The 26,711-nt window shown below is 39.4% G+C and overlaps 1 protein-coding gene across 1 annotated transcript in view; it reads right to left on the bottom strand.

The window, feature by feature from the left end:
- Nucleotides 1-4,311: 4,311 nt before the first annotated feature.
- ST8SIA6 (ST8 alpha-N-acetyl-neuraminide alpha-2,8-sialyltransferase 6) overlaps nt 4,312-26,711 on the bottom strand; it is a 40,182-nt gene continuing 17,782 nt past the window's right edge. Inside the window, exons 5-9 of the mRNA XM_054273902.1 lie at nt 17,912-18,056; nt 15,559-15,671; nt 14,323-14,415; nt 10,953-11,425; nt 4,312-6,848 (exon numbers count right to left, since the gene is read on the bottom strand). Coding sequence (XP_054129877.1) covers nt 10,957-11,425; nt 14,323-14,415; nt 15,559-15,671; nt 17,912-18,056 — 820 coding nt within the window. The 3' untranslated portion in view covers nt 4,312-6,848; nt 10,953-10,956. The remainder of the gene's footprint in view (nt 6,849-10,952; nt 11,426-14,322; nt 14,416-15,558; nt 15,672-17,911; nt 18,057-26,711) is intronic.

Genomic DNA, 26,711 nt, shown 5'->3' with positions numbered 1-26,711 from the left:
TTTAGAAAGGTAAATCTAAGATGCAAGTGTCCAAATGACTAACAAAAATACTCCTCCAGAAATCAGTCAAATACCCTTAAAATTATTTTGGCTTGTGTGACTGTTTTTTAGGTGGCATTATGTAACTTCCCACACACTTTACTCTGGTGGCATTAAACAAGAATAATATTTAAAATTATTTTAATTAGGTACTCAAAAAATATCACAAATATTAACTTAAAGAATACATATGAATCTACTATATAAACAGTACATATAAAAATGCAGAAATGTCAGCTGTTGTACTTCAATGTCGCAAGATTTCAAGAATGAGTTTGTATTGTAAACACTGGCAATAAATAGACCACGGAGGAAGTGTTTTTAGGGACACATCTCACAGCTGAGCCAAGAGGTGAGAAGCCTAGCATGTTGCTGGCCTACAGACTTGCTGTGAAGAATCTCCTCTTGTCAGGGACTAAAGTGAACAGTGAGGAATTTAAACCCAGCAATACTGACAATAGGCTATCCTGTCACAACCATTTGCATGATTCATTCTGATGGGCTCTTGCCTTGAAACCATGATGGGATCATTAAATACTTCCATCCTACACTGTGAGTTTTCTCCCTCACTGGAGAAAAGAGGGATGAAACAAAGACACAGAAGTACCAGGTGCAGCAACAAACACTCATGTATTGCTGAAGGTACACCAGGATTTAACAAAAGACAGACTTGAATGTTCTTTTGATGGCAATGTGAGGATGCTGGCTCCAGTCACAGCCAGACTGTTTTCATCCTTAAACCAGTATCTGCCAACACCTGGCGCCCAAGGGCTGTTATTGCCCGTGCTCAGAGTGATGTGAGCTCAATCACCACACACCACAGTACTACACTCACTCCTTGCTCCAGGGCAAACTCAAGCTGAAGTTCTCCCATCGTGTTAAGCTCTTGCTGCACTGCTGGAATCTCGACACCGAGAGCACACTGACACTTACCCCTGTAGCTGTAACCCAGTAACCCCGGGTCACTCCCCTGCTGAGCCATGTTCCCAGAATAGGAAGGTATTCTGAAATGTGCCCTTATGAAAGGAGACCACCAGATAACAGCAACAGTCCCTTTGTTCAGTGGCATGCTGCAGAGTGTTTCTGCTCTACTTGATCATAATGATAATTTCAAGCCAATTAAATACTTTATGAGAATCTAGAACAAAGGTTAATAAATATAAATCTGCCCACTTCTTGTATGCTGTGGGTGAAAAGCCTTAAGGATTTCCCCAGAGTACCCTGAGAGACTAGCTGCATTTGAAATTTTTCTGTCCAGAAACTCAAAGAAGGATGGTCCTGCCTAAAGTAAGAGAATTCAAAATAAAGAGTTGGGCCTTCTAAACTAACTGCATGCCCCCTTGTCACTGTTGTTGGCTAGCAGACCTAGAGATTAAAGAGCTTTGCTGCTGCAATACCACAAGACGAAGAATTACTTAGCTTTAATTATTTTCAACTAAGATATGTTTAACTAAAGGCTCATGTGCAAGAAATCTACTGCTTCAGGGCATGCAGCAAGTGGCTATCAGCTGTTTGAGTTAGAGCTGTTGCAGAATAAAGCACTCCACGGAATATTCCTTGGGTTGAATCTCACAGACTCCTGTATACCGATGGACGTCTGCTTTGTGGACCTGAGTGTTCCTGGAGGACCTACTGCCTGGATATTCAGAACCTCCCTCCACAAATCTGTCACAGGAGAGCAAGTTACAGGACAAAACAAGATCTGTAGGTCAAATGGATCTAAACCTAGATTGCTGTGTCAGGCTGCAGCTCCACCATGGAGTCTGTGCAGGCTCAAGGTGTACATGCTCAATTAACCCAGATTAATTAACTGATCCAGATATTTGCACTAAATAAAATCAACTAATACCTAACAACAGGAATATTTTCCTAGTAATTTAGAGAGCCACAGAAGGTCAGAAGTCACCTAGATAATTTAGTTTCTTTTCCTGAGTCACTCAAGACAGACAATTTCATCTTTTGACAAGCATGATGGTATGTCAGTTGTCTCCCTACTGAACAAAGGAAAGAGAATCGAAGTGAGAGTAGCTGGTCTCAACCCCCTCAGGCCTCATTCATCTCTGTTCTCTGCAGATGCTGTTTTAGATGCTGGGATTAGAAGAGGCTGAACACAAAGGAATGCTGAATAACAAGCAATTTTATGCAAGTTTATGATCAGTGAACTGAGAATTTTTTCTGCTTGTCATTTCTGAATCTGCTGGGGTCACCAGCTTGTTAAAATGACTGTAATGGGAAAGAGAGAAGGGTGAGCAATAATCAGCACCTGGAGTCTTTAGTGTAGATGCCTTAAGCACCTTCTGGCACCACAGGGTAAGATGGGCTCTGACCCACCAGAACAGCTGCAGTGCTGCCAATCCCTCTTGCAGGGCCCATCTCTCCCTTCTGACCAGGCAGACCCTCAGAGATGTCACCTTCTGAACCTAGTCAAGCTTTTGGGGACCACTGGGTCTGTCCCAGCTGTCGGATAACAAAAGGCACCTGCTGTGTCCCTACAGTCCCACCTGCATGGCCTTACCCCCTCCTTTGCTTTGACTGTGAAATTCCCCTGTCTCTTGGCATGAACCAATTTTCTCATTCTGTTGCCATGGTAGGGTTTCACCATCTCAGAGTGCCCAAAGAGCTTGGTGTGGGACAGGCTGAGGCCAGACAGGGCATGCAGGGAGGGGGGCAGCACAAGAACAGGGACTGGACCTTGCAGCCATTCCAGCTGAAGTCACCATGGAGCTACAGACCAACTTCAGCACCTCCAGTCAGGCAATGTGAGTATCACACCAAGCTGCCTTCCTTGAGGTGTAAGCCCAGTCATTTACAGCATGTTTTACTATGCTGCAAGCATAGCAGTGTTTGACTCACAGTCACACAAACTCCTTAAGACACTAAACAGGGCTGCATAGCACTCCACAGGGCAAAGAGACAAATAACCAACTCAAGGCAGCACTGAATCCTGAAGGAGGATGCAACATTAGAGATTCAGAAGAGAAAAAGGAATAAAAGCAGCCAGGCAGGCTTTAATCTAATGCTGCTGTGATGCAGTCGTGCAAGGACACTGTCAGCTTCTGCAAAGGTACAGTGGAAATATTAGCACACTGTCAGTGTTTCTATCTTTAGAAAACTATTTAATCTCAACATTCATTCCACAGCATGTGACAGCACTGGAGGTCCACAAAACCTAAAAATTAATATTCCTGATGTGAAATAGAGGGAGTTGAAAAGCCCTTACTAACCTTTGGTCAAGAATCCTTAATCCAAACTGACATTGGCTCAATCTTGCAAAAGTGGCATAAACATTCCCAGCCAGGTACAAAATCCATTTATTATTATTAACCTGGCACAGGTGTAAAATAAATGAGAACTATGTATTCAGCTACCCAAGACAACATCACTTTCCACAGTGAGTGTACTTCAGCAAATCTTCATCAATCTGATGTTACCCTGTGCTGCAGAAATGCCACTATTAACTTGCCCAGCCTGCGTCCGAATTAACACAACCCAGCCGCCCAGCACCAGTAGCTGTAATAAAGCTGAGCACAATGTCTGCCCTCCTGCAGAGTGAAGTGGATGCAACTAACATCTCATACTAACTGCAGGTCTGGAGCAAGGCCTGAGGACCTTAATCTGAAGTCTAATATAGTATATTTTTAGTCTATGGAAAGTTAAGAGCATTTGTAGGAGAGGGCAAGAAAGGTCAACAATTCCTTCAAGCATTTCTTATCAGCCCTGTGGTCCATATAAATCACTGAGAGCTTTGAGAGCGTGGAGGAGCAGGTCTTCAAGTCATTGGCAAATTAAAACTTCATGGAAACAGTGCTAAAAAGTCAGTGGCTGTCCATACTATAGAAATTTCCATTTGCTCTCAGTTGTGAGTGCTACATCACATCCCTTCAGTTAAGACTGCTTTTCATCAAGGAAGCCAGAACAGATTTCCTCTTTTTGGCTAAATCTCTCTTAAAATGTATTCGATGATCTTTCCAGTAACATTAATACACATGTTTTTCAAATAATGTAGCTGCACAGAAATAGTTCTGACACACAGTAACTTCAGCTTTGTGGTGTGTCATGGTACACTGTTTACATTTATTCTGAGACAGTGCCACATGGAACTAACTAACAAATGCTTTTGAAAAAAGTTGCTGCAAATAAATTTAATTTTCTCCTCTCCCCATCCTCTACTTCACTCAACCAGTTTTTGCCCCTTACTCAGGCTGAATAGTTAATTGAATTTAGTCTGAGCAAAGAATGATCTTGCATTATCTCTGTGCACACAGAGCACTGCAATTGTTCTGGATACTATGGAAGAACCTGCAAAAGATGTATGAACTTCCCCCAAGACAAACCATGTAGCTGCTACACAGCCAAGATCACCCCACTGCTCTACACTAGACTGGAGTATGTTACAGTCCTCACATGAACACAGGTGTGCCTTTGTCTGCCTGGATGAAACGCAGCAAGACTGCCCTCAACCTCAGCTGTTTGCATCACCCAAAGGACAAATACATCACTTTGCACAGCTTCTATTAAAAACACTCCACGTGAGTGATTTATAGCAGAGGAGCTGCTCTTTTGTGAGCAAATTTGTCTTTGATCTATAACTAGGATGTTGCAATAGGCAATCATCCATAACACTCATAATGTGGGTGCAGGTTCTTTCAGCAGCCAGCTCTCTGTACATGAGCAGCAGATACTGTGGTCAGAAAATGGTAAAAATCTCACAGCTGGGGAACAAAAACTGTGGATTGTGATGTTGTAACTAGAACAGATCACAAAAAATCAAACCCCTGTGCTCCCCTCTTCCAGTTACCAGCTGGTAATGCAGAGAGACTCATCAGCTCAATTCTGCTGTCTTTGTTTCTGTTCAAAGCTCTACTGACGCTCAGAGGTCTACATGTGTATTAGTGGCATCAGTTATTGCCTCAAAGCATTATGTATTTTTACCCTTATTTTCAAAAATGGACTTTATTGCTCATATTTGCAGTCAGAATTTATGCACACTTCTGCTTGGGTAGGAGTAATACTGGATTCTGATATCATTATTCCTGGAAATGGATCCAGATGCTGAATGTGTCTCAATCAACAGACCTGTAACCACAATGATTGATTCTAATACTTCCAGGAGTGTTTATGTGATTATAAAACTGCTGCAAGGTAAGCATTACTGCATTACAATACAGTAATGCTCTTACAAAGTATAAATTTAAAAGGCTTTTCTGAACCTTGTTTTGTAAGGTCCAATTCATTTAAGTAGGATTTTTTTTTTGCAGATATAATCCTCAATGAGTGGAATACTGAATGCTCTTTAAATCAGTTGATTTGGGATTTAATGTTGCAGCAGCAAAAGGAATTTTACTAAACAAAATACTTGATGGTATCTGAGTGTAAAAGAAGGACACTCTATCTTTGAACTGACCATTCAGACTCTCAAAAGAGTCAGTGAAACTCTTATCAGAATCTGGTTATTACAATTTTTAAATTTTGTTTGCTTGCTTGATTGGGTTTCTTTTTCTGCAGTAGAATGTATAAGCATATAAGCAGTAATAGTTAGGGTACAACTGCTTGTCAAAGCTCCTGTAAATGTTAAAAGGATTCTTTCCACTGGGCTGATATTTCACTTTCTCTTGCTGCAGGATGTTGCTCCACATGTATTCTTGGACCATATGGAAAACTTAAAGAACTACGCACAGGTTATAAATTGGATATAGTCATTGAATATATTGAATGTAGTCAGTTTTCTCATACATCCTGGTGTAGAGGAGCTTGGGGTTGATGGCAAGAGGAACATTCTTCTAATAATGCTTAGTGCAGTTTCACTGTCTGTAGTCACATATGAATACAAGCTTTATTACATGAAAAGAAATTGAATTATAGGCTTGGTACCCATCATCTTTCTAATGGAAATTCCATCTCATGTATGAGCCAAGACACAGAACTAGAATAGCAATAATGTGTGCAAAGTCATGCCCTACCAGGACTCTGGGGACTGTAGTGTGGAACTGAGGTTCACAGTCCTCATTTGGAGCTGAACAGGACCTTAGACAGGAACATAAGCAAGCAGAGTGGTTTATAAATAATTATAAAGCTCTGGTTTTTCATGTATGTGTTCTCAGAATTAACATCACTCATATGAGTGATCCCATTAAATCCACAGCATCATCTATTGCTCACAAAATGAAAGCCCATTAAATCCACAGCACTACTTACTGCCCACAGAATGAAAGCCCATAAACCACTTAACTACCTCTGACCTGAGGGATTTTCTCATCTGTGCACCCTGGGACAAACTAAGAATGACATGGCTCTGAATTAATTATTCCTCTGCAGCTCTTCTCATCACTTCTCTCATGTAGAAAAATGCCAGTATTTACAGGATGAAGTTCTTAATTGAAAACGTTCACTGCCAACTCATGCAGCCACCATACAGAGACTATTGCCTATACTGTGATATCAACAAAACCAGAGATCTTATGTCAAAATATTTTAATGATCCTCTAGAAGCAAAACATGATGAATGTCACATATTGCCACCATCCTGAGATTGTGCTTTGCTACCATTAAACCAGCAGAAAGGAATTTCAGAATTTTTCAAATAATTGTTGCTTTGTATTTTAAAAAATGATCACTCAAAACTTTTTAAATGTAGCAGTCACTGTGTGAAAAAATCACTCCCTTTTCTTCCCAAGCGTAAAATATTTCTCTATTGTAGCACTATTGTAGAACTGTATTATATGCAGTTTAATGCTCACAAAATCACATCAGATCAAATCCAAGACCGAACTGCTGGAATATACACAAATTGTCTCCTTAGGATCATCACCCTGAAATTAAAACAATACAATATGTTATTGGTATTCCCTTTTCAGTAGAAAAACCTGCTTGTTATACTTGAAATAAGACAACAGTTTATTCTTTGTATGCATTGCACCTTCTGCATTAGCTTTTCATCTGTATCTCAGGCTGAGTCTGTGAGATCTACAATACAGAATCCCAGGCTCTCAGAATTCCCCTGGCTAAGCTGGAATGCCTATGCCTGGTCTAACTCAAGCACTGGCTCTTTCTAAAGGAGGACTCCTTCATTTGGATACCCTCAGAACCACTCACACTTATCCCAGCTGCTCCACTCTCTTCAGGCTTCCTAAGCTAACCAAGGACACATCCATTGCTAATTCGAATACGGATATGTTCTAAATTATATTATCTTACTCATATTTTGAAATCACCAGAGATTGCAATTATTCTGTTTCCTCAACAGGATAGTTCTGCTGTGGAAAACCAAAACAAAACCCTTCTAGAAATGTAAATACTTACTAATTTGAATTGAAATCTAACATAAATTCTCATTTGATTTAATCTATACTTTTCTATTCTGATAGGTTTTAACTAAACCAGAAACAATTTATCTCCACTTGTTTCATTATTGACATTATTCTTATAATGTAAATTTAATTCACCTAATGCATGACCGAAGTGTGTGCTTAAAAGCTGTACTGCAGGTGTTCTAAGGCACAAAACCTTTCTTTTAATATCTACTAATTTCACATTGGATAATATTTGCCCAAGTCAGGAACAGTCTGCAATTTGACTGCTTGGCAGGAATTCAGAGGTGTCCTTATTTTAAAATGTGGTATCATTTTGCTCAAGGTAATTATAACTGAACTGTGGGTTAGTTCATATTTCTCTAGCTACACTGGGACACCACAAGCACAAAAGAATTTCAACAGAATTTAAGCTCATGTTGGCATTCTACAGTTATGAATAGGTTATGTGCAACACTATTTATCACTTGGATTGCAGTAAATTTCAAGATTAAAAAATATCACATGCTGACAGAGTTTGGGAAAAAAATTATTCTTTTTGATGTTAGCTGCTGAGAAAGTAAGCAGGCATCCCCTTGCTTTAGAGGATGCTGCTCTGGCAGCTCCACCTTGAGTGGAGGGAGTCACTACTGCTCTCTGTCAGAAACAGATCACATTTAATTGTTTGGTTGGAGTTAAAGAACTCATACCTACTTTAAACTTTCCAGGTAAGATATGTGGAGGAGAGTTCAGCAGTTCTTACCTCCTAATCACCTGCACACCTCTGCTCAAGCCCTCTTTCCTCAGTCCTTCTGCTCAGACAATTGAGCACTATTTTCTTCCCCAGCTCAGAGGCTCAGTTTCATTCTTCCCTTCTATGTTTTTTTTTTGTCTTGAGTGACTCCTCTGAGCAGATGCTTAAAGCTACTGTTTTGTATGTCAAAGCAACACATACTCATCTGCCCTGCTGTCTTTCCTAGCAAACAGAAAACCTGATGGATTCTCGGTCAGACAAAATTTGCATTTTAACCAGGCTTCTGGGCAATCAAATTTATGCCAGTCTGATTAATTTATCATCTGACAATTTTTCTAATCACATTTTTTTTCTATTTTTAAATATGAATTAGGTCATTTCCCCTCCTTGAACCTACATTTACTTGAAGCTAATGACATGCCCTTATCAGGTTAAACCAATGAACAAATAAGACTTCCTTCAGCTGCATAGCAAAAATTATTTCATAATCTAATACAAAATAATAAAGACCATTAATTATATTTCAAGATTTTGCTGTTGCTGCATTTTCTGCTTGACCCTCTGTGATAGGTGGGCACTGACTTTAGCCATGACCTGTACATGTCTGTTGGACATAATCATAAAGGTACAGGAGAGGATATTAAGGAAAAAAAAAATTCCACTGGCAAGGATGGTGTTTAGGAGCAAAACTGCCAAAAATTATTCACTGGGATGCAATTTTATTCTCCCTGTAGGTGCTCCCAGCAGAGAAGCCTTCTTCACTTCTCATGTACAGCAGCAAACTTTTGTGTCCCAGGAATGTGTGTGGGAGGTTCTGCCTGAGCCTTCTGTGGGCACCCACTGGTGTAAGGAACCTACAGCTACCCACTAAGAGGAAAGAACACAGAGCGTGGAGAAGAACATAAAATGGAAACTGAAAAGAGAAAGGAGACTGTTGAATTTTTAGAAAAGGTCATCTTCAATAAAATATACTCATTACAGAATTTCATTTATCTCTAATAGTTGCTAATACTAGCAGAATGGTAGCTCATACTGAAAGTATTTATTTGGTTTTCTCTTTGTAAATGTAAGTGTAAATGGGGCAGCACAACTTATTCTTCTTGTGTTTTTTTTCTTTACAGCTTATTTGACAAATTTGGCCACAAGTGGTTTTCAGTGGATCAAGCATGGACAGCATTTAATTAACACATACAGATACTTAAACATTTCTGTGCCTTCTATCTTCTCTCTAGAGTAAATATTTCTAAGGAGCTGGCTTTCATTTTCTTATCTCATGTAGTTACTACAATTAAAATTACACAGTACGTCTCCAACAATTTATATTATTGGAATAACAAATACAATGGAAACTGCTGGATATAAACAGCTTAGCCACTAAGAAAAAATACATTATGTATGTGTTAACCTTTCCAATACACTGCAACCTTTTACAAGCAAAAAATGCAAGCCCTTATATATACAATTCAATTCCTCCTAGGTAATCCCCTGCCATGGACAAGGAGAATGGATTCATTATATGGATTCTAGATCCCTTCTCACAGGTTTTATATTATTTTAATAATCTGAAAGCCATTTATTTTTCTATCTCTTAAAAAACCCCTTGAAATGGAACAAAATTGTGCCTTCCTGGTACTAACAATCTGCTATTTTAAAACTTAGCATTCTCTGATGATAAAGTAAGTGTGAACATATCTTTGACAACATGTTTTCTAAATATCAAAAAAGGATATTTTCATTTCAGAACCTAGCCAGAAGAAAAGTGCCCTTAGCTTTTAAGCTTGAAATTTCTGGCTTGAACAAGATGATGCTCTCTATTTAACTTGAGCAATACAGTCATGACATTACATCAGTCCAATTAAAGTATATAGTATACAATGGCAGTTCTACTGTACACATCACTTACTATTATATTAACTTGGACCCCCTGGAAAAATAGAGGTCTGTGAAAGGAGACTCTGACAACAGTATTGTGAGCTCAGGAATTTCTGAGCTTAAAAGATGAAGAAGTATTTATACAAATTGGCCCTACTTTTTCAACAGGGCAAATCAAGATTGAAAACAGGCAGACAAATCTTTTCAGAGTCATCTCTAGTGTGTACACAGTAAATTGGCTCAAGGTCAGAGACCAGACTGTGCTGCATTTCTCTGAGGCAATACACAGAAGGTAAAGCTCCAAGGAGTTGGGACAGATAAAACAAAGGAAAAGGAATGACACTTCATCCTATATTTGTAACTCCCAGATTCTGAGCTGCCTCTAGGTAAAATGCTGAGCAAGATCTGCTGTAGTGTATGGCAGCTCCGTCATTGCCATCCACAAGCTGCTCTGCAGCCCTGGGCCATGAGCACACACTGCTCCAATCTCTACCGTTTCACAAGAGACAACGAGGCCAGAGATGATTGCTTCCCCTTCATGGAACAATCCCCATCCTTACTCTGCTCCCTCTATACACATGGAAAGGCTGGGCCAGGATTAGGCATCTCTGAAGATGTTTATCCATTCTGAAGATCACAATGTGTGATAAATAAAGGAATTCTTAATGGAGGCTGGTACCCAGGAACTGATACCAAACCAAACATAAGTTGGCAGAGACATGGATCTGAGATAAGGAGACACTTCTGATTGACAATGATTTATGGGGATAATTTGTACTTAGCTATGCTCCCCTTCTAATATTCACAGCTGGAAGACATTTCTCAACTCTGTGATACATATTTATTCAGAAAGATTCAATCTTTCACTTATTTGGAAATACAACTTTCATAGAGAGTAAGGTAGAAATGTCTCTCTAAGAAAGAACAGTTTCACTCTTCGTAAAACAAGTTTCCCTTGGCACATTAATAAAGACATTTCATGTGGTAAGAATGGGACCTACCTTTTTACTCCGATTCACATTTACCAAACTGCAACTTCAAAATGCCTTTGCCATGAAGCTGAAGGATCTGGTTGTATTCTTTGGGCATTGCATGGAAACCTGGTTTAGGCAGCTGGTTGTCATAATAGTGGTGGCTGATTGGCATCTTCTCTGTGGATTTTGAGAAAGGCCAGAAGCCATAGAGCTTCACATTCTCACACAGCTCAAGGGCAGCACTAGTGATCATAAAACCAGATGACAACCGGTAGGCCTTCACACCCTTAGTTCTCCAGAACTGGGCAAGACTTTTCAGATAAGTGGGGTGAAAAAATATTGCCCTTTGGGCTGCTTTGGACTCTTTCAGAGTGTGGTATACTTTAAAAGAAGTGGCTGTGTTGCTTCTGAAGGAAAATGCCGGCAGTAAAAGAAAAGCATCTCCATAGACCGCAATGTTTTCCAGAAATTCGGTCTTCTTTTCATTTAGCTTGTTGTATCTGCAAAGTACAACATTTTAGGAATGGAATGTAGCATTGATACAAACATTACAGACCAGAACAGCACAACTGCACTTGCAAAGATGTTAAGAACTCTGCTGCAGCAGTTCAGGCTGTCTACACTGCAAATTTACATCACCCTATTATATGTTGTCATATGTGCAGCTATGAAAATCTGACTCTTGTATAATAAGAACACACTACATAGGATTGAACTGGCAACACAGGAGATACTGAAGCAGATCAAATTCACTGCTAATGAGACTAGGACATGTTTACAGAATTGATCAATTCAAGAAATTAGGAAGAATGCAAAAAAATATTGTGCTCATACCTTCTCTGTTTAAAAATACATGCACTACAATATATACCATATGCGTTTTGTGAAACTTGTTTCTTACATCAACAGGTATACAGAAATCTCTCTTCAAAATCTCTGTGTCTGCCCTTTGTGGAAATGCAAGGATGCATGTGAGCAGTCTTGGAGTGTTAAAGATTAGTGTGTCCTCAAGTGCAGGATGTACTTTTAAAATAGCTAAAAATACAGGCATCCCTGTTTATGTCCTTCAACTACAAAAGGAACACTTGGAGATCTGTAAAGACTTAGAGCTTTAACTTCACAAAGGACAAGGATTTATTCTCAGATTCTTTCAGTCACCAACAAAGAGCAAAGAGTCCTAGCTCTCACCACTGCAAAATTCTGTGCTCCCAAACACTGACTAGTGAAATTCCCAAGTTATCTGAGAAGTGATGCAACTCAACTCATGTCCTCTATAGGTCTGAATTTTCTGAATCACCTAAACATATGGACCACCCCTTTTGGAGCTCAAAGGACTGAGTCCTCTTTTGTAGGTAGTTGTCTATTTGAGCGCACTATTTTCACCTTTTTAAGGCTATCAAGAGTTCAATTTTACAACTCCAGCAGAAGCTGGAAAAATTGGTTTCATTTCCCTTCACAACTCAAGTAGGTTCAAACCCTCTTTTCATGCACCACTTTGAAACAGAGGATAGCAGCCACTGCCATTTCCATTCAAAGCATTCACGGAAAAGCTACCTCTTGCAGAACTAGTGCAAGGAGTGATACACCCTTTCTCAACCAGAAGGGGTTTAAACTTACAGCTTCTACTTCCCAGAAAAGTGCCATTACCACCAGACTCTGAAACAAAATGAATGAGAGAGACTCAGGCCCTCCTTTAGACTCTGAACCTATGTGCATGCAAGAGTCACACAGCCTAAACAAGCAAGAAATGCCTGAGCCCATGTCTAGGAAAAGTGTTTGAAGGGTGAATTTCTGTGCTCTGCTACAAGAATTTTCTCTGTTTTTACTCACTGTAAAATACTGAGCCTCCAGGACAGAATTCAAATCTCTATTCTTCCTTAGCTAGAAACCTGGACAATTCAACAGTGTCTCAATCTCCTTTCCAGCCCTGCCACTGTAAGAAGTGTAGGCCAGTTTAATTAGGACACATAAGAGCTGTGCTTTTCTTCAAGAGAGTTCACCTACATTTTACACCCTGACAAACACAGTTCAAAGGCTGATTAACCTTAACAATAATAACATCAGACTAAGCCAGTATGCAAACAAAGAATTAGAAATTACAGGGAATAACGTTGGAATAGGTCTTCTGAGAGAAGAAACAAACTTGGTTCTGCTAAATGGTACCAGGCTGCTTCCTCCTGCTTCTTCAAAAGCATTTACAGTTTTCTCTGAATATTTAAATAAATACTTTTTAAAAATCATAAAAGTCCTCTTGTACTCTCACTTAATCCTCCCACAGGCTTATCTCCCATTTTCTTCAGTGTAACTTCTATTAACCCTAATGTGACTTGATTTGGCTAAAAAATGAGTGCAGCTGTGGCAGAACACTTTGATTAAGCCCAGAAAAATTGTGGATCAGGTCAGAAGTCACCAACGATGCTGAGTCACTGGACAATTTCCATTCCTCATATCCCTGTGCAGCCCCACTAACATCAATGAACTAAATCTAGTTTTGGAGAAGCAATAACTTGTCTTGAGTGAAGTCAAAAAGGTTTGGATAAGCATTAACATAGTTAGTACTCATTGCAAAAAATGAACTTCTATCCCTGAATCAAAGAAAAATGCCTGTTATTAATTTCTATGCACTCAATGTACTTTTTCCTTCTTCCTTTCAAGGAATAAAAAAAAAGCTTTGCCTTATGTTGTCTTTTTGACAACACAGTTATGACAGACAATAAAATACAGTGAGATTAGCAAGCAGTAAATAACATGGCACAGCAATCCTTTCATAGATAAGCTGCAGTTCCAGCCTGCTGAAGATGTCAGATTAGTCAGGCTGGCCTTATTAGATTTTCTTTTCATCAAGAAGGTGAAAAAAACCCCACCTCTGCTGAGAAAAAAGTGTGTGAGCAAGCAGCTTTCATATGGATTGAAATAATGGATTAGAGAAGCTGGGCCTCCATTCAGGAAACAGCCTTCATCAGAACAGCCTCCAAGCCCATTAGCTAGGAACACGTGCTCACAGTGCTGCTGAGAGAGTCAGACACACATTTCCAGCCTGTCCTGATTTATGATTACAATTCCTTTCTAAATGCCTGGGGTCATGAGGGTCATGGAGGAAAAAGAAGAGGCTTGGGCTAACAATCACTGATTTTACCCTGCCATAAATTGCTGACTAGTATCAGCCAAGGGATCTTGCTAATCTGCGTATTGCTGACTCCTTTATGCTACAAAAAAGGCCAGGATTAGAAGATTTCCATTTAGACTAGCACATATTTCACATGGAAACTAAGGCTTAATGAAATAATCTACATGCACTGCTCTCAATGCTGGTATCCCAATGGATTTCCATGAAAATCTAAATCATGTCAAACAATTATACACCATTGCACAGAAACAGATTTGCAGCAGTACTCACTTCTGAGCAATGATACTTGGATTAACAGTCACAAGGTTTGTTTTATTGCCAACATCTTTGCTAATGTTTCCTGTGGTTGGAGGGAGGTTGCACCTGAAATTGAGAAATATTTGCTTAAACAGATGTGCACCAGAAATGATTTACAGTTACTATTTGCAAATTCCTCTCTTGTGCAATGACACTTTCACATCAGCTCCCAGGGATGTCTAAGCACTTTACAAATATTAAATAAGGCTTACAGCACTTCTAGTAAAGATACTTAATCTACTGTACAGATGGTTAAAATAGGGCACAGAGAGCTCATTTTCATAAATCGTATCACAAACCAGGAGCACAGTCAAAATCTCAGGAGTCTATGAATGCCCTGTGCTGGCTGCTAGGAAATATTGCTCCTCTTGCCTAAACAATGCTGAAAGTCTTCTACTGTGTCTTCTAACAACAGCATAACTTGCCCTATCACAGAAACAGTGATTTCTATAAAATGTAAAGAAAGCATTTTCTTAAATTCAGTCCCTTACTAAGTTTAGCATCTTAGTACAGAGACTTCCCATTTTTATTAAAACACTTATCTAACTGGAAAGACTTTTTCTTTTTTTAGCTTTTCAAATTTTAGGAAAAAATAAGAAAAGGAAATTAAATCCAGCATGCTGTGTGACTGGACATCACTGAGAAAAGAACCTTCCCTCTGTTGCTCTGTTTCTTTGCATGAACTACAAACTGTGAGTCACATACTGAGAGAGTGGGCAAAATTACACTCTGAGTGTGCCTGGTTTTCTCCCAGTCTGTCCAGGGAGATTAAAAACACTACTTAAATAAATGCTTAATTTTTTAAATGAGTAACATATGAAACAAATATTGGGACAATTAGGTAGCTACATGGGTGAGCCAAACAATGTCTAAGTAAACACTTTGTTAAACCAGAGATACACATATGACATTTAATACCAGTCTCCTAAAGGATGTTAAATAACCAGAAATGCCAGGTTCTCAGATAATCACATTTCACATCACTGCAAGGTGACCCAGCAATCACAAATTATACATGTATCATCCAGCATGCTCTTTAATTAGAAAGCAGCATTCTGAAAACTATAAAGCAGAAGTATCCTTAAAGAGGCAGAAATAACAAATTGTCAAGATTCTTCCTCATTGCTACAAACTGGCACTGGCACACTTCCAATCCTGTCAAGTTTTTAGAATGGGGGACACACTTCAGGAAAATGAAGCAGCTCTTACCTGAACACAAAGTCAGAACTATCGATTTCAGCTCCACAGCTGGAATTTTTCAGAATGCCTCCATTTCCAACCACAGCACAGTTCTTGAAGGGATAGACTGAAAGAGGAGAGGACTGCAAACAAATAAAAAGATGCAGCCAGTTCTTTATAAGTGTTTTGATTGTTTCTTTGTGTCTATTTGCTCTAGCAGGTTTAAACTGGTAAATCCCAGTAGAAGCATTCACCATTTAGCACACAGGGCTGCCAGACCGGGACAGCCAAGAGCCAAAAGTAGGCACCAATAGACAGAGAACTGTTACTTCTGCTATCAGAACTTTGAGAGAATAACACTGAATTGTTAAAACTGGGTACCTTTTAAATACACTTAACACTAAAAATACCTAGTAGAGGATTGCAACCTTGACAAACTAAGGAACTAATTTACACTGAAGATAGTTTAAAGTTACCCATTTTCCTTTGCACTGTAACAGACTGGAGGTTGTCATATAGTAATTTACTTTCTCAGGTAATAGAAGGTAACTTTGTAAATTGTCCTCATTTCTGTCATCCCACAATTACATTTGAAGCAGAATAATGAATTTAGGGAAACCTGAATATGTAAAGGATAATGATGTGTCCTGGCTTAACTCTTTGTGAATGTGAGGGCACACAGAAGAGGTTACTGTTCCTGGCTGTTCACCCTCTCTGCTCCTCCTCTTGTTACAGCTTGCTGTCTTGCAGTGGAGAAGCTGAGTGGGAGCTAAGTGCATCCACTTGAGAACCAGCACAGTTCACAACCTAGAAAATTAATGCAAATTGTTGGCTATTTAAGCTGACGTTAATATAGCTGGCTGTTATCCCAGTCTCAGAAACTTTTCATACATCTTACTCAACATCTTCTGCTGTGGGAGCACTGACATTTACCAGAGGCCAACAGCTGGGATATTTTGAGTACAGAAATTAAACCCAGTTGTAAAAGTGAGTCAAAACTTGCTTATGGAAAGCATTATCCTTCTCTCTTCTCTCATCAGCTTGCCCAAAGAGAAGCAAGAAGGGACACTTATGAACAAGGCAAAAAGTGTGGGGAAGGGCAAATATCATATTTGCCTGGCAATATATTACAGAACAACATGTTGAAATATTTTGTTCAACTCTGAAAGGATACTAGGAGAACACAAAGACCAGGCAATTATGGCTACCTTAGCATGTATATGTGCACATAAAGCATACTACTTTTTCATTTCTCCAGCTTAATTTTGGAATTACAATTGCAATCCTCTATTGCAATGAAGTCAGTAAAGACTGATTGAGAGCAGTGTTAGGAAGAACTAGACCCATAGTAGCTGGGATCTCACAAATTGAGAATGTCAGAGATGGGCAAGAGGGCTCCTATTTGTCCTTAGCTTCAATAAACCAAATAAAAACTCTTTGTCTAGTCTCAAGATCTTGTATGTCTACTGTAATCCTGAGGTACAAAATCTGATTCCTTTTCTCAACCTTTGCTTCTTGCTGCAAACACCCTCCCCTAGCAGGTAACAAAGCTAGTGAAAGGGCTGGAAGGAATGTCCTATGAAAAGTCACTGAGGGCTTTGGACTCGTGTAGTTTGGAGAAAAGAACAGGTAATCTCATTGCTCTCTGAGGGAGAGGAAGGTGCTGATCTCTTCTCCATTATATCTGGACAGGACACATCAGAAGGGTTCCAAGCTGCACCAGGGGAAGTTTAGACTGTATGTTAAGAAGCATTTCTTTACTAAGAGGATGGTCAGTTGCTGGAACAGGCTTCCTTGAGAGGTGGCTGATGTGCCAGGTGTCAGTGTTTAAAAGGCATTCAGACCTTGTCCTTGATAACTTGCTTTAACTTGGTCAGCCCTGAATTCATCAGGCAGTTGGACTATGTGATTATTGAGGGTCCCTTCCAACTGAAATTTCTGTGTTCTACTCTATTATGTTCTATGCTATTCTGTATCAGATTTACCACCAAAATATCTTTCATAACTTACATGCCCACTGGAAGCCTGCACTGGAAATGGCATGGGCATATGAGGAATATGAAACGTTCTTCCAGATTGAAATGCCTTTAAAAACAGGAATGATAAAAGCAAGGCAAACATTTTCAGAGTATTTGCTCCTGAACTGGCTGCCAAGCCAGTGCTCTATAGCAACTCAACCTCCAACCTATGATCTATGATACCTGTAAATACCTCTACCACTGCAGAGGAAGGGGAAAAAAACCAACAAAACAACACCTTGCAAGGCAAATAAAGAAGTGCATACAGGGGCTAATGGGTCTCTTCCAGAGGAATCACAGTCTCTCAATTACTAACCCAAAATACATATACTGTGATTATAATATGAAAAATATATAGTTCTTACCACAGGCAGCATCTTAAAAATGTCCTGTGTAATGAGAATAGTCTTTTTACTGTCCACTTCATAACTCATGTTACTTCCCAGTGGGCTGTTGTTTTGAGAAGCAATAAAATTGTGAACTGCATCACAGCAGGAAGTTAATTCTGACCTGCAAAAAGCACAAACAAACAAAACCTGCTCAAAGAGAGGCAAATAAGTAGAAAGGCAGTGCTAGAGAACCAGATCAATGAACACCAGTTTGAATTAACTAGCAGCAAAAGGCTACATTAACCTTCTATGATGTCATTTCCTTTGACTTGCTTTGCTATGCAAGTCCATTTTCACAGCAAATGTTCAGAATCTAATCAGAACTGATAACTTTTTTTATCTCTTGGTCTCCTTTTCCCACTGAGAAAAAGATGTAATCAATCTCCTCAATATTATTAATTGCTAAGATTAATATAGAAACACTGAGAGACTTCAGTCCCCAAAGAATTAAAAATGTGATTTTCACCAATATTGAACAAGTGGTCGTAACAAACTAGAAGTCTGAAGAAGGAAAAAAAAAAAACAGGGATAAAAGAGATAGAGATGGAAGGTACTGGCAGTGGTACTTAGTGAACATCTAAATGATTGCAAGCCAATTAATCAATAATTTCTGCAACTGTTCATCACGATTTTCCTGTGCACAGTACCACAGGCATTAAATAATTTACATCACAACTTGCACATAAAGAAGACAGATGTGCTAGACAGATAGCCTAGCTGCTCCCCAAAACACCTAACAGAAGTCCTTCAATAAATTAAAATGGAAGGGATTCACTCAAACCTTTGTGGGAGTGAAGACTATTACTCATCTTACAATTCCTGTTACCTCCAAACTTATAAAAATATTATGTGTGCAAACATTCTACATTATTAACAGTGAAATGAAATTAACTTAAAATCCCCATCAGACCTTTGAAATCAGATCCAAAACACTATAATTTATTTTGCTATAGGCAACAACGTCCTCTCTGCTGCTGTGGGATCTGATTTTCAGTCTGTAAGGCTGAAATATTCATGGCCAGACATTATGTATCAATTGCTAGGACACAGCTTTCTCATTAGGTGAGATACTAAGAGAACTACTAACAATTAAGAGAAAACAGTCTTATAACAGAATTCCCCAGAATTTTGCAAATACCACACTGAAGGTTAATTGAGGAGAAAAAAAAATTACCATTACAGCCAAATAGAAAAGTTTAATTTCATACTGTTTCAATGTGTAAAGTAAAACAAATTGTTGAAACTAGTTAAATATTAGAAGCTAAATTCTTCCTGAAAGTGAGCTGACTTTATTGGTTTAAGACAGAGCTAAGAGAAGTTGTTGGATTTCACTTTATCAACAGTGTAGACAGAGAAAATACAACAATAACAAAAACAGCATAAAATACTAATTATTATTATAAAATGTTAATAATAATAATTTAATGTTTCTGATGTAACTGAAGCATAGTCCAGCACATAGAAAAACCTAAAGATTATGTTTCCTGGAAGACAGGGAAAAGAATGAACAGGTCTGGGATAACTCTCAATCTCACTTCTCTTGAAAAAAATGGTCAAAATAAGGGAGGAGGGGAGGGAGGGAGGGAGGGAGGGAGGAAGGAGGGAAGGAAGGAAGGAAGGAAGGAAGGAAGGAAGGAAGGAAGGAAGGAAGGAAGGAAGGAAGGAAGGAAGGAAGGAAGGAAGGAAGGAAGGATTTCAGTTGTCAGGTGACTTACTGCGACTTACTGGTATATATTAACACATTTTTCATACTTAGTTCTCCAACTCCTCCAAGGCAAGGTTCCCAGATGTGTGAGGAACACTGGGAAAGACTGAGTGCTGGGATAGCACAGATCTGAAACACCCACACTAAGAGAGTAACCAGGAAATGACACTCCTGAAAGAGGAACCAGTAGGGTTCAGATTTCCTTAAGCTGCATTTGACTCCACTCCCCAAACATGGTGATTCCCACTGCCCTGATCAAAACCTTAAGGGGCAGGGCTAAGGAGAACCACAAGGTCCAAGGCTGTGGATGGAACTGTGACTGTGCTTGGTGGTCAGGAGGCACCCAATGGTGAGAACACTTCTCTGTGTGTATCTAGTATCCTACTTTAAATATATGTATATATATGCAAAGTAAAACGGGTGCAGTAAGACAGTAGAGTCAAATGATGGTGTCTGGGAACACAGGATGTTACAGAACCAGTGACTTTTGACTGGAGCATACTTGCTTTTCTTTCTTGTCACTTTTTGCTATAACCAGCTCATTCTATTCTTAATAAACACTGTGGCAGTAAGAGGATTCAGATCTCACTGTCAGGTCCTGAGGGCACTACCCAGCCTCACTACTGCCCAGCACCCTGGAGCTGTCCCCATCCTGCCTAGGGTCCAAGACCCTATTTCAATCTTCCAGAGCCATCAGTCACTGCCCCAGCAACACCACAGCAGGGCCCGGCTCCAGTTGTGTCCATCCTTTTCCCAGGATGCCTGGGCTAGGGCTGCCCTATTCCTGGCTAGGGATGGGACGAGCCCAGGTACCAGTTTCTGCTCTCTGGCCAGGTTACTGTGTTGGGATCCCACACCCTGTCCCTCAGGAAGCAGCTGTCCTTCACTGCTCCCTGGCACTCACATGGAAATGAGGAATCACATAACCCTTAATGTTGATTTCCTTGTTTATTTTCTTGAAGCTAAATGAAGTAGGCCTAAACATTATCTGTGTCAACCACTGGACATTCAGAGGAGAAGGAATAATGCCAGAATATTCCTGACAAATTTAGTAAAAGAGCTCTTTTGTGTGATGCCTACCAGACCTGAAAAGCAAGCTGATAACAGATCCTATTAATTAATAGAGATGACATGTTTTTGCTTTTTATTACTCATTCCACAAGAACAAGTGCTTCAATAAAAGCAGAAACAGTGTGGAAGAAAAACAGGTATCAGAATTAATAAGAAAGTAATAGTTTAAATTAAAATTATGGATTCACTGAGAAAATAAAACAGAGCCCAGCTAGTCCAGAAACACAGTAAGAACAAAAGAATACATACTGAATAATGACAAATATCCATGCTAAAATTTGGCGGTAACAATAGAAACATTTTACTTAGATCAAATCATGACACAGAATCCCACTGTGCCCAAGCATCCCTGGGAATGAGCTCTAGTGGGAATGCATGTAACTGCAGACAGCAACACCCATGGCAGTGAATTCAGCAATCTGCTCACACAGGACTTTGTACAAGCTCTGACACGTGGTAATCTACAACCGACAGCAAATGATGAGGAAGGGGTAGAGACCGGGCAGTTCAAGCAATCTCTTACTGCAATTTCATCAGAGTATTAATGTCATTCATATGCGGTCTGTCAGGAGCTGAGGACTCACTGAAGAGCATTTGCTTCCTAAGATTAACACATGTATCCTACAAGGCTCCGTGTGAGGTGTTGCAAAGCCAAGACAACATTTTAACTCATGTATGGTGCCACCTGGAGAGAGGGAAACTTAAGATGGTGGGATAAGAAACAAGGCTCAAATCATAACAGCACCAAACAGAAGTAACTTTTTTTTGGACTAGGAAGTGATACACATTGTCTGTTCTGACTGGGAGAAAACCCTGAGACATGGAAGCAGCTCTTGGAAGATTGGATGCTGCTATACAGGCTGAGCATCCATCTCAGAGCTTTCAGAACATCAATGTAGCTTACAGTAAGAAGGTTTAAGTTCAGCTTATATCAGAGACTGTGGGCTTGCCCTAGAACAAAGGGTGCTATGATCCAGTCGTGCATGACAAGTGCAGACTGAAGGTGATGCTTGACTCAAAGTACCCAAGTTTTGTAGGGCACTAGTTTTGGAAAATATCTCCTCTGCAGCAGAGGTTATTGCTGACAGTTTCTTATTTGGAGAAGCCTTTTCCTCCAACAGTTCTCCTGCAAGGATTTGGAGCTGAGTGATATCTAAGAGTTATTTTTAAATCCTGAGGCATAAATCCAAACACAGATATTTCTTATGCCAAGATAAGCAGAAAGGGATTTGACTGCATTATCTAGAACAGTCACTTGTAATAAGTGAGGAACAAAATCAGAACCTGATAAAAGACTACACCATTTTGCCTGGTAATACATATCTCATAGGACCCAGTAAGTACAGTCATAACCTTAGTCAATAACCTAAGTGGAGGGGTGTGCTGCATTTTTCTGGGAAGTTCTGATCACATTAGACAAAATAGAGTCAAATATAGTTGCACAGAAGAATGTTTTTTGTTGCTCACCATACACTTTCACTGAATTTTTTCCTTTGTGGCCAAAGGATGCGGGACCCAAGTTTGCATTGTTTTTCAGCTGGTACAGAGTTTTGAGCCTATGGCATCCAAATAATTTCTTCAGGTTCATGGCCACTGACACCTTACAAATATCCTGGTTTCTTGAAGAAAGTTACCAAAATCGTATGGCTTCTGAGATGACCCAAATAATGTTATTTTCCAGCTGTTATGCAGTTTTTCCATGCTGAACTGTTGGCAGTAACAGAGGGCTGTTGCCTTGATTACACGTTTCCAAATTTTTCTGCATAACAAGCACTTCATATGGATGGTCCACTGTATTTAGTGGAATACACATGCTCTAAATATGCTGATAGAGTTTCTTTGCAGCTCCCGCAGTTGCTCTGTAGCCAAGACAGCAGCAAAATCTTGGTTCTGTTCTAGTATGAATATATGCATTTTAGCTAATTCAGGCCTTCTGAACAAGCTGCACATGCCTGCTGACAAGTCCCAGTGTGCACACATCCTGAAGATACTGCAAACATCTCAACATCTTCATCACCTCAGGGTGGACCAATCACAAGGGCTAAAACAATCAAAGGTCGGTCCAGGCTTAGCAGATTCTCTCAGCTGGTTCAAAAGCCAGCACTGCCCTTACTCTGAGTGATACTGGAAGAATCTATAATGAGTGTGAAATCTGTCTTTATGTAAAAAGCTTCTGCAGAGTTTAAAAACTTCCATTCCACCGAGCTTTTTCCATTGAAAATGCTTCAGTTTGACACCAATGCCAGTGGAGCTGTGGCCTGAGGGCATTTGTCACTGCTGAGAACAGTGTGGAATATTTCACTGTTGTTATGCACTGGACTAAACTGGGGTGGGAGGAGGAGAAAAATGGATGGAGAGAGATGCTGCCAAAGTATCAAAATATTCAAAACATTGTTAAAATAAAAGATGCTCAACTGTCCTTTAAGGCTATGGTGGGAAAGGTGAGGAAAACAATTTTAATTTGCTCTAAAGAAAGCTTAAGTTCAGTATTAGGAAAGAAAGACTAAAAGAAATTGCCTAGGCAAGGTGCAAAATTTCAACAACTGGAATATTTTAATTGTAATGAGGACAAACTTTTTCCAGTAATGATGTAAATCTATTTGATTTTAAGTCATCATTTACAAACATCTATAAAGTGAATGTTTGTTTGCAAAACCAGTATCATATCAGCCCTGTTATAAAGCACCCACACATTACTGACACCAGTAATGCTTACATAGATGTATCTCCTTGTGGATTTTCAGTTACCCTAGACACAAAAAATAAAAATCATATAAAAGAGAACCAAACACAAATAAAAGCTAGCAAATATTTAAAGCAGTGACTCCTGTGAGCTAAGTGGACATCACAGCACAGCTCACAAGATCATCTGAACAAAGAGCAAAGCATTCAAGCAACAAAAGTCCATGGATTACTAAAAATCAGAAAAAGTTTTGTTAATTTTGTTTTAATACTTTACCTAGCTTGGACCTTTGTAATCATTAGTTCATGTGAGTCATTATGCTGTACATGTCAAGACATCAAAGACTTTAAGGTTTCATCCTGCAGAGACTGTTGTGGCAGTAGAAGAAGCCACAAAAAATTCCACTGTGTAACAACAAAATTTCAAGGGCACAACTACAAACAGGAAGACTACTTTTTATCTATGTCCATTGCTGTAATATTTTATAATGAGGAAGCAATTATCTTACTGTACTGCACTGGGGGCTCTAGACAATGACACAGGTTTCTCCAGGCTCTTATCAATCCATGTCAATGTGTCAACCAAAGTACAATGAGGCATATTATGATATATTCCAAAATTAAGAAAAAAGTGATTAAATCTGATATCTGAAGCAGAACATTTTTGAAGGGGAATGCTACACTGACAGCCCTTGAATTGCCTACAAATGATGTAACATCATAAATGTCTAAGACAAAGAAAGCCAAAAGGGTTGAATCTGAAATCAAGGCTGAATATGTAAAAAGTGTAATAAAATTTTCAAACCAAAGACTATTTAAAGAGTCTGCCATGAAGACATGATTAGCTCAGACTAATCCAAAATTAGATTCTACTTATAGGAATCCTCTATCCTTTAGAAAAGTATATAATAGTCTGTAGACCAATTAAAAGATTCAAGTCTTGCTTCAAACTGTCACTAATTACTATCTCTCCACCCATCTTCTTCTCTCCTGAAATAGGAGACATTCAAAATGTCTTTGAATATATGCTCATTATTTTACATATCATCTATTAAATCTGTGCAGCAAATGTACTCTTAATCTCTCTGCAGTCTAAGTTCTGTGAGCTTTCTTGTAAACTGGAATATTTCAGAGATTACACCAAAAATATTGATCTGTTTAGTGTTAGAAAAGCTATTGATTATGTGGTGGAGTGAGCTTATATAAGCATAAATTGACCTTGCAGTGTGTTTTATTTGTGTTGCAGCTGGGGTTCATTGCAGTTCACAGATGTGATAAGCAATACTGTTATATGGGTTACAGTGTAGTTTGCAACAAAACTAATCTCTTCAAGAAGTGGTATTCTATAATCTGCAGGAATGTTTAACACACACTTTTAGAAGAGATATTAAAGTGGGAAAAGGGTAATAGAGGTCAAGTGGAATAAAAAGGAAGGGGGAAAATAACAGGACATGGAAAATGGTGGATCTTTTATCTCTTCTTTTCAAAAAGACATGTTCTTTTTTTAAAGTAGTAATGTTCCTTTAAAAATGAAAAAAAATTAAAATATTTTGGTTGGGGGCAGCATTCTGCCCCCAGCTAGACTGCAGTGTAACATCAGGAATTTTAAAGCTGTGTTTTACACCTGGGAATATCCTTCTCTCTTCATTATGAGATGCAAATAAGGTTTGTCTGGAATGGTCTTTCCATGGGGAGAGGGCCCAGTACCCACAGCTCACTATTTCAGTGTGATGTCACTCCTGCAGTGCTATTGCACTGTTTGATAGGCTTCAAGCTCAGACAGCCCAGAAATACAATGCTCAGAGGCTTCTCTGAAACACAGCATGTGCTCAGCCTTTCTCCCCTCATTTTGAAGCCTGTTTTAAATATTTTGTAGCTGTCTGCAAAAGCTGGAGTCACAACTATTTTGAAACCTGCAGATTATTGGATACCATTGGTGTATGCCCCAAATGAGAGTAAATTAAGCTTGTAAGTCTGTAAAGCAGACAGATGTGGAGGTGTAAAAAACAATTACAGCTTGCACTTAGCTGGGCTCTGTAATGTGTTGCAGTAATGAAGTATTTCTTTAAAGCGGAAAACCTTTGAAGAATACTGATATAATAATTAATATTCAGGTTACCTAGGGAACTTGAGACTCTGCTGACTGCAACTAGAAGATCCTTTGCAGAGAAAGCTACCCAGCACAGCTTTTTTTTTCCCTAGACCTTTAAGAATAACCTTTCCAGGCAGCTGTGAGATTATTTCCCCCACTTTTCCAAGTTTCTACCAAGTTTCTCCCTTACAGACAAGAAATCCTAGCACTAGTTCTGTCTAAAACAAGTTAGAGCTGATGTATCTGAAAAGGAAGGAAGAATTCAGGTGGGCTTGTAAAAAAAGGCATAATGAGGAGATGCTAGATGACTGAAGAGCCATAAAGAACAAAATAAATTTTTAAAAGGTCAAGAGAAGATTAATTTTATAAAGGAAAAGTCAGAATAAAACAATAGTTTTCTATATGTCCCTAGAAATAAATCTTGGAGAAGACTCCAAAATCACTGTTAGTAGGAGGCTACTTGCACCAATCTTTTAACAATGACTGACAAATACTACTGTGGGGCACAATAAATCTGAACTAGATTTCAAGAGCAATGAACCAAGCGCTTCCATTTGCTCCTCTGAGGGCAGCCTATGTCTGACAATGCTGATGTCATCACTATTGACACTAAAATAAGTGAAATGCCAGGAGATTGGTTCCCTGACAGAGTCTGGAAAAAAATCAACCACAAAAGAGTGACTGTAAATATGGGAGGTATTAAAGAGAACACCATGGCTTGTACTTGCTTCCTTATTCTTCTTGATTTTGAGAAATGCATGTGTAAACATCACGTAGCCATCAACAACCAGGGAGCGCTGCCAGAGAGCAGCCCAGCCAAGAGCATGTGAGCCAGCACAGCAGAGCAGCTTCAGAGGGAGCCACTTGGGAAAGGGCAGCCCTTGGACAACAATGGACACATTTAGCACAGCTGCATGACAAAGCTGAGCCAGGTAGTAGAGGGTCAGCCTGGACTCTGCTCTCCAACAGCGAATTGGCAAAAAAACTGTAGTTTATGCTAGACATGGCCGTCAGCTGTAACCCTTCTGCCAAATAAAAAGACAAGTATGTATTTCCTCAACTGCACTTCTAATTTATATTCTTTTATTTGGCCTGGATCTGCTGGGAGAGCAGCTTACACTGTGAATGGATGTGTACTCCTTGGCACACAGTGCTGTCTTCTAGGAACACAGGAGTTACTGGCTTAGATCACATATTCCTTCACTCCACTAGCAGCACAGTGGAAG

Source organism: Melozone crissalis, unplaced genomic scaffold (genome assembly GCF_028551555.1).
Source record: "Melozone crissalis strain CALT ecotype California unplaced genomic scaffold, PUWL_Pcris_2 ptg000016l_1, whole genome shotgun sequence".
Taxonomy (NCBI): Eukaryota; Metazoa; Chordata; class Aves; order Passeriformes; family Passerellidae; genus Melozone; species Melozone crissalis.
Note: the sequence above shows the minus strand (reverse complement) of the source record. Positions and strands in the feature narration are given on the sequence as shown.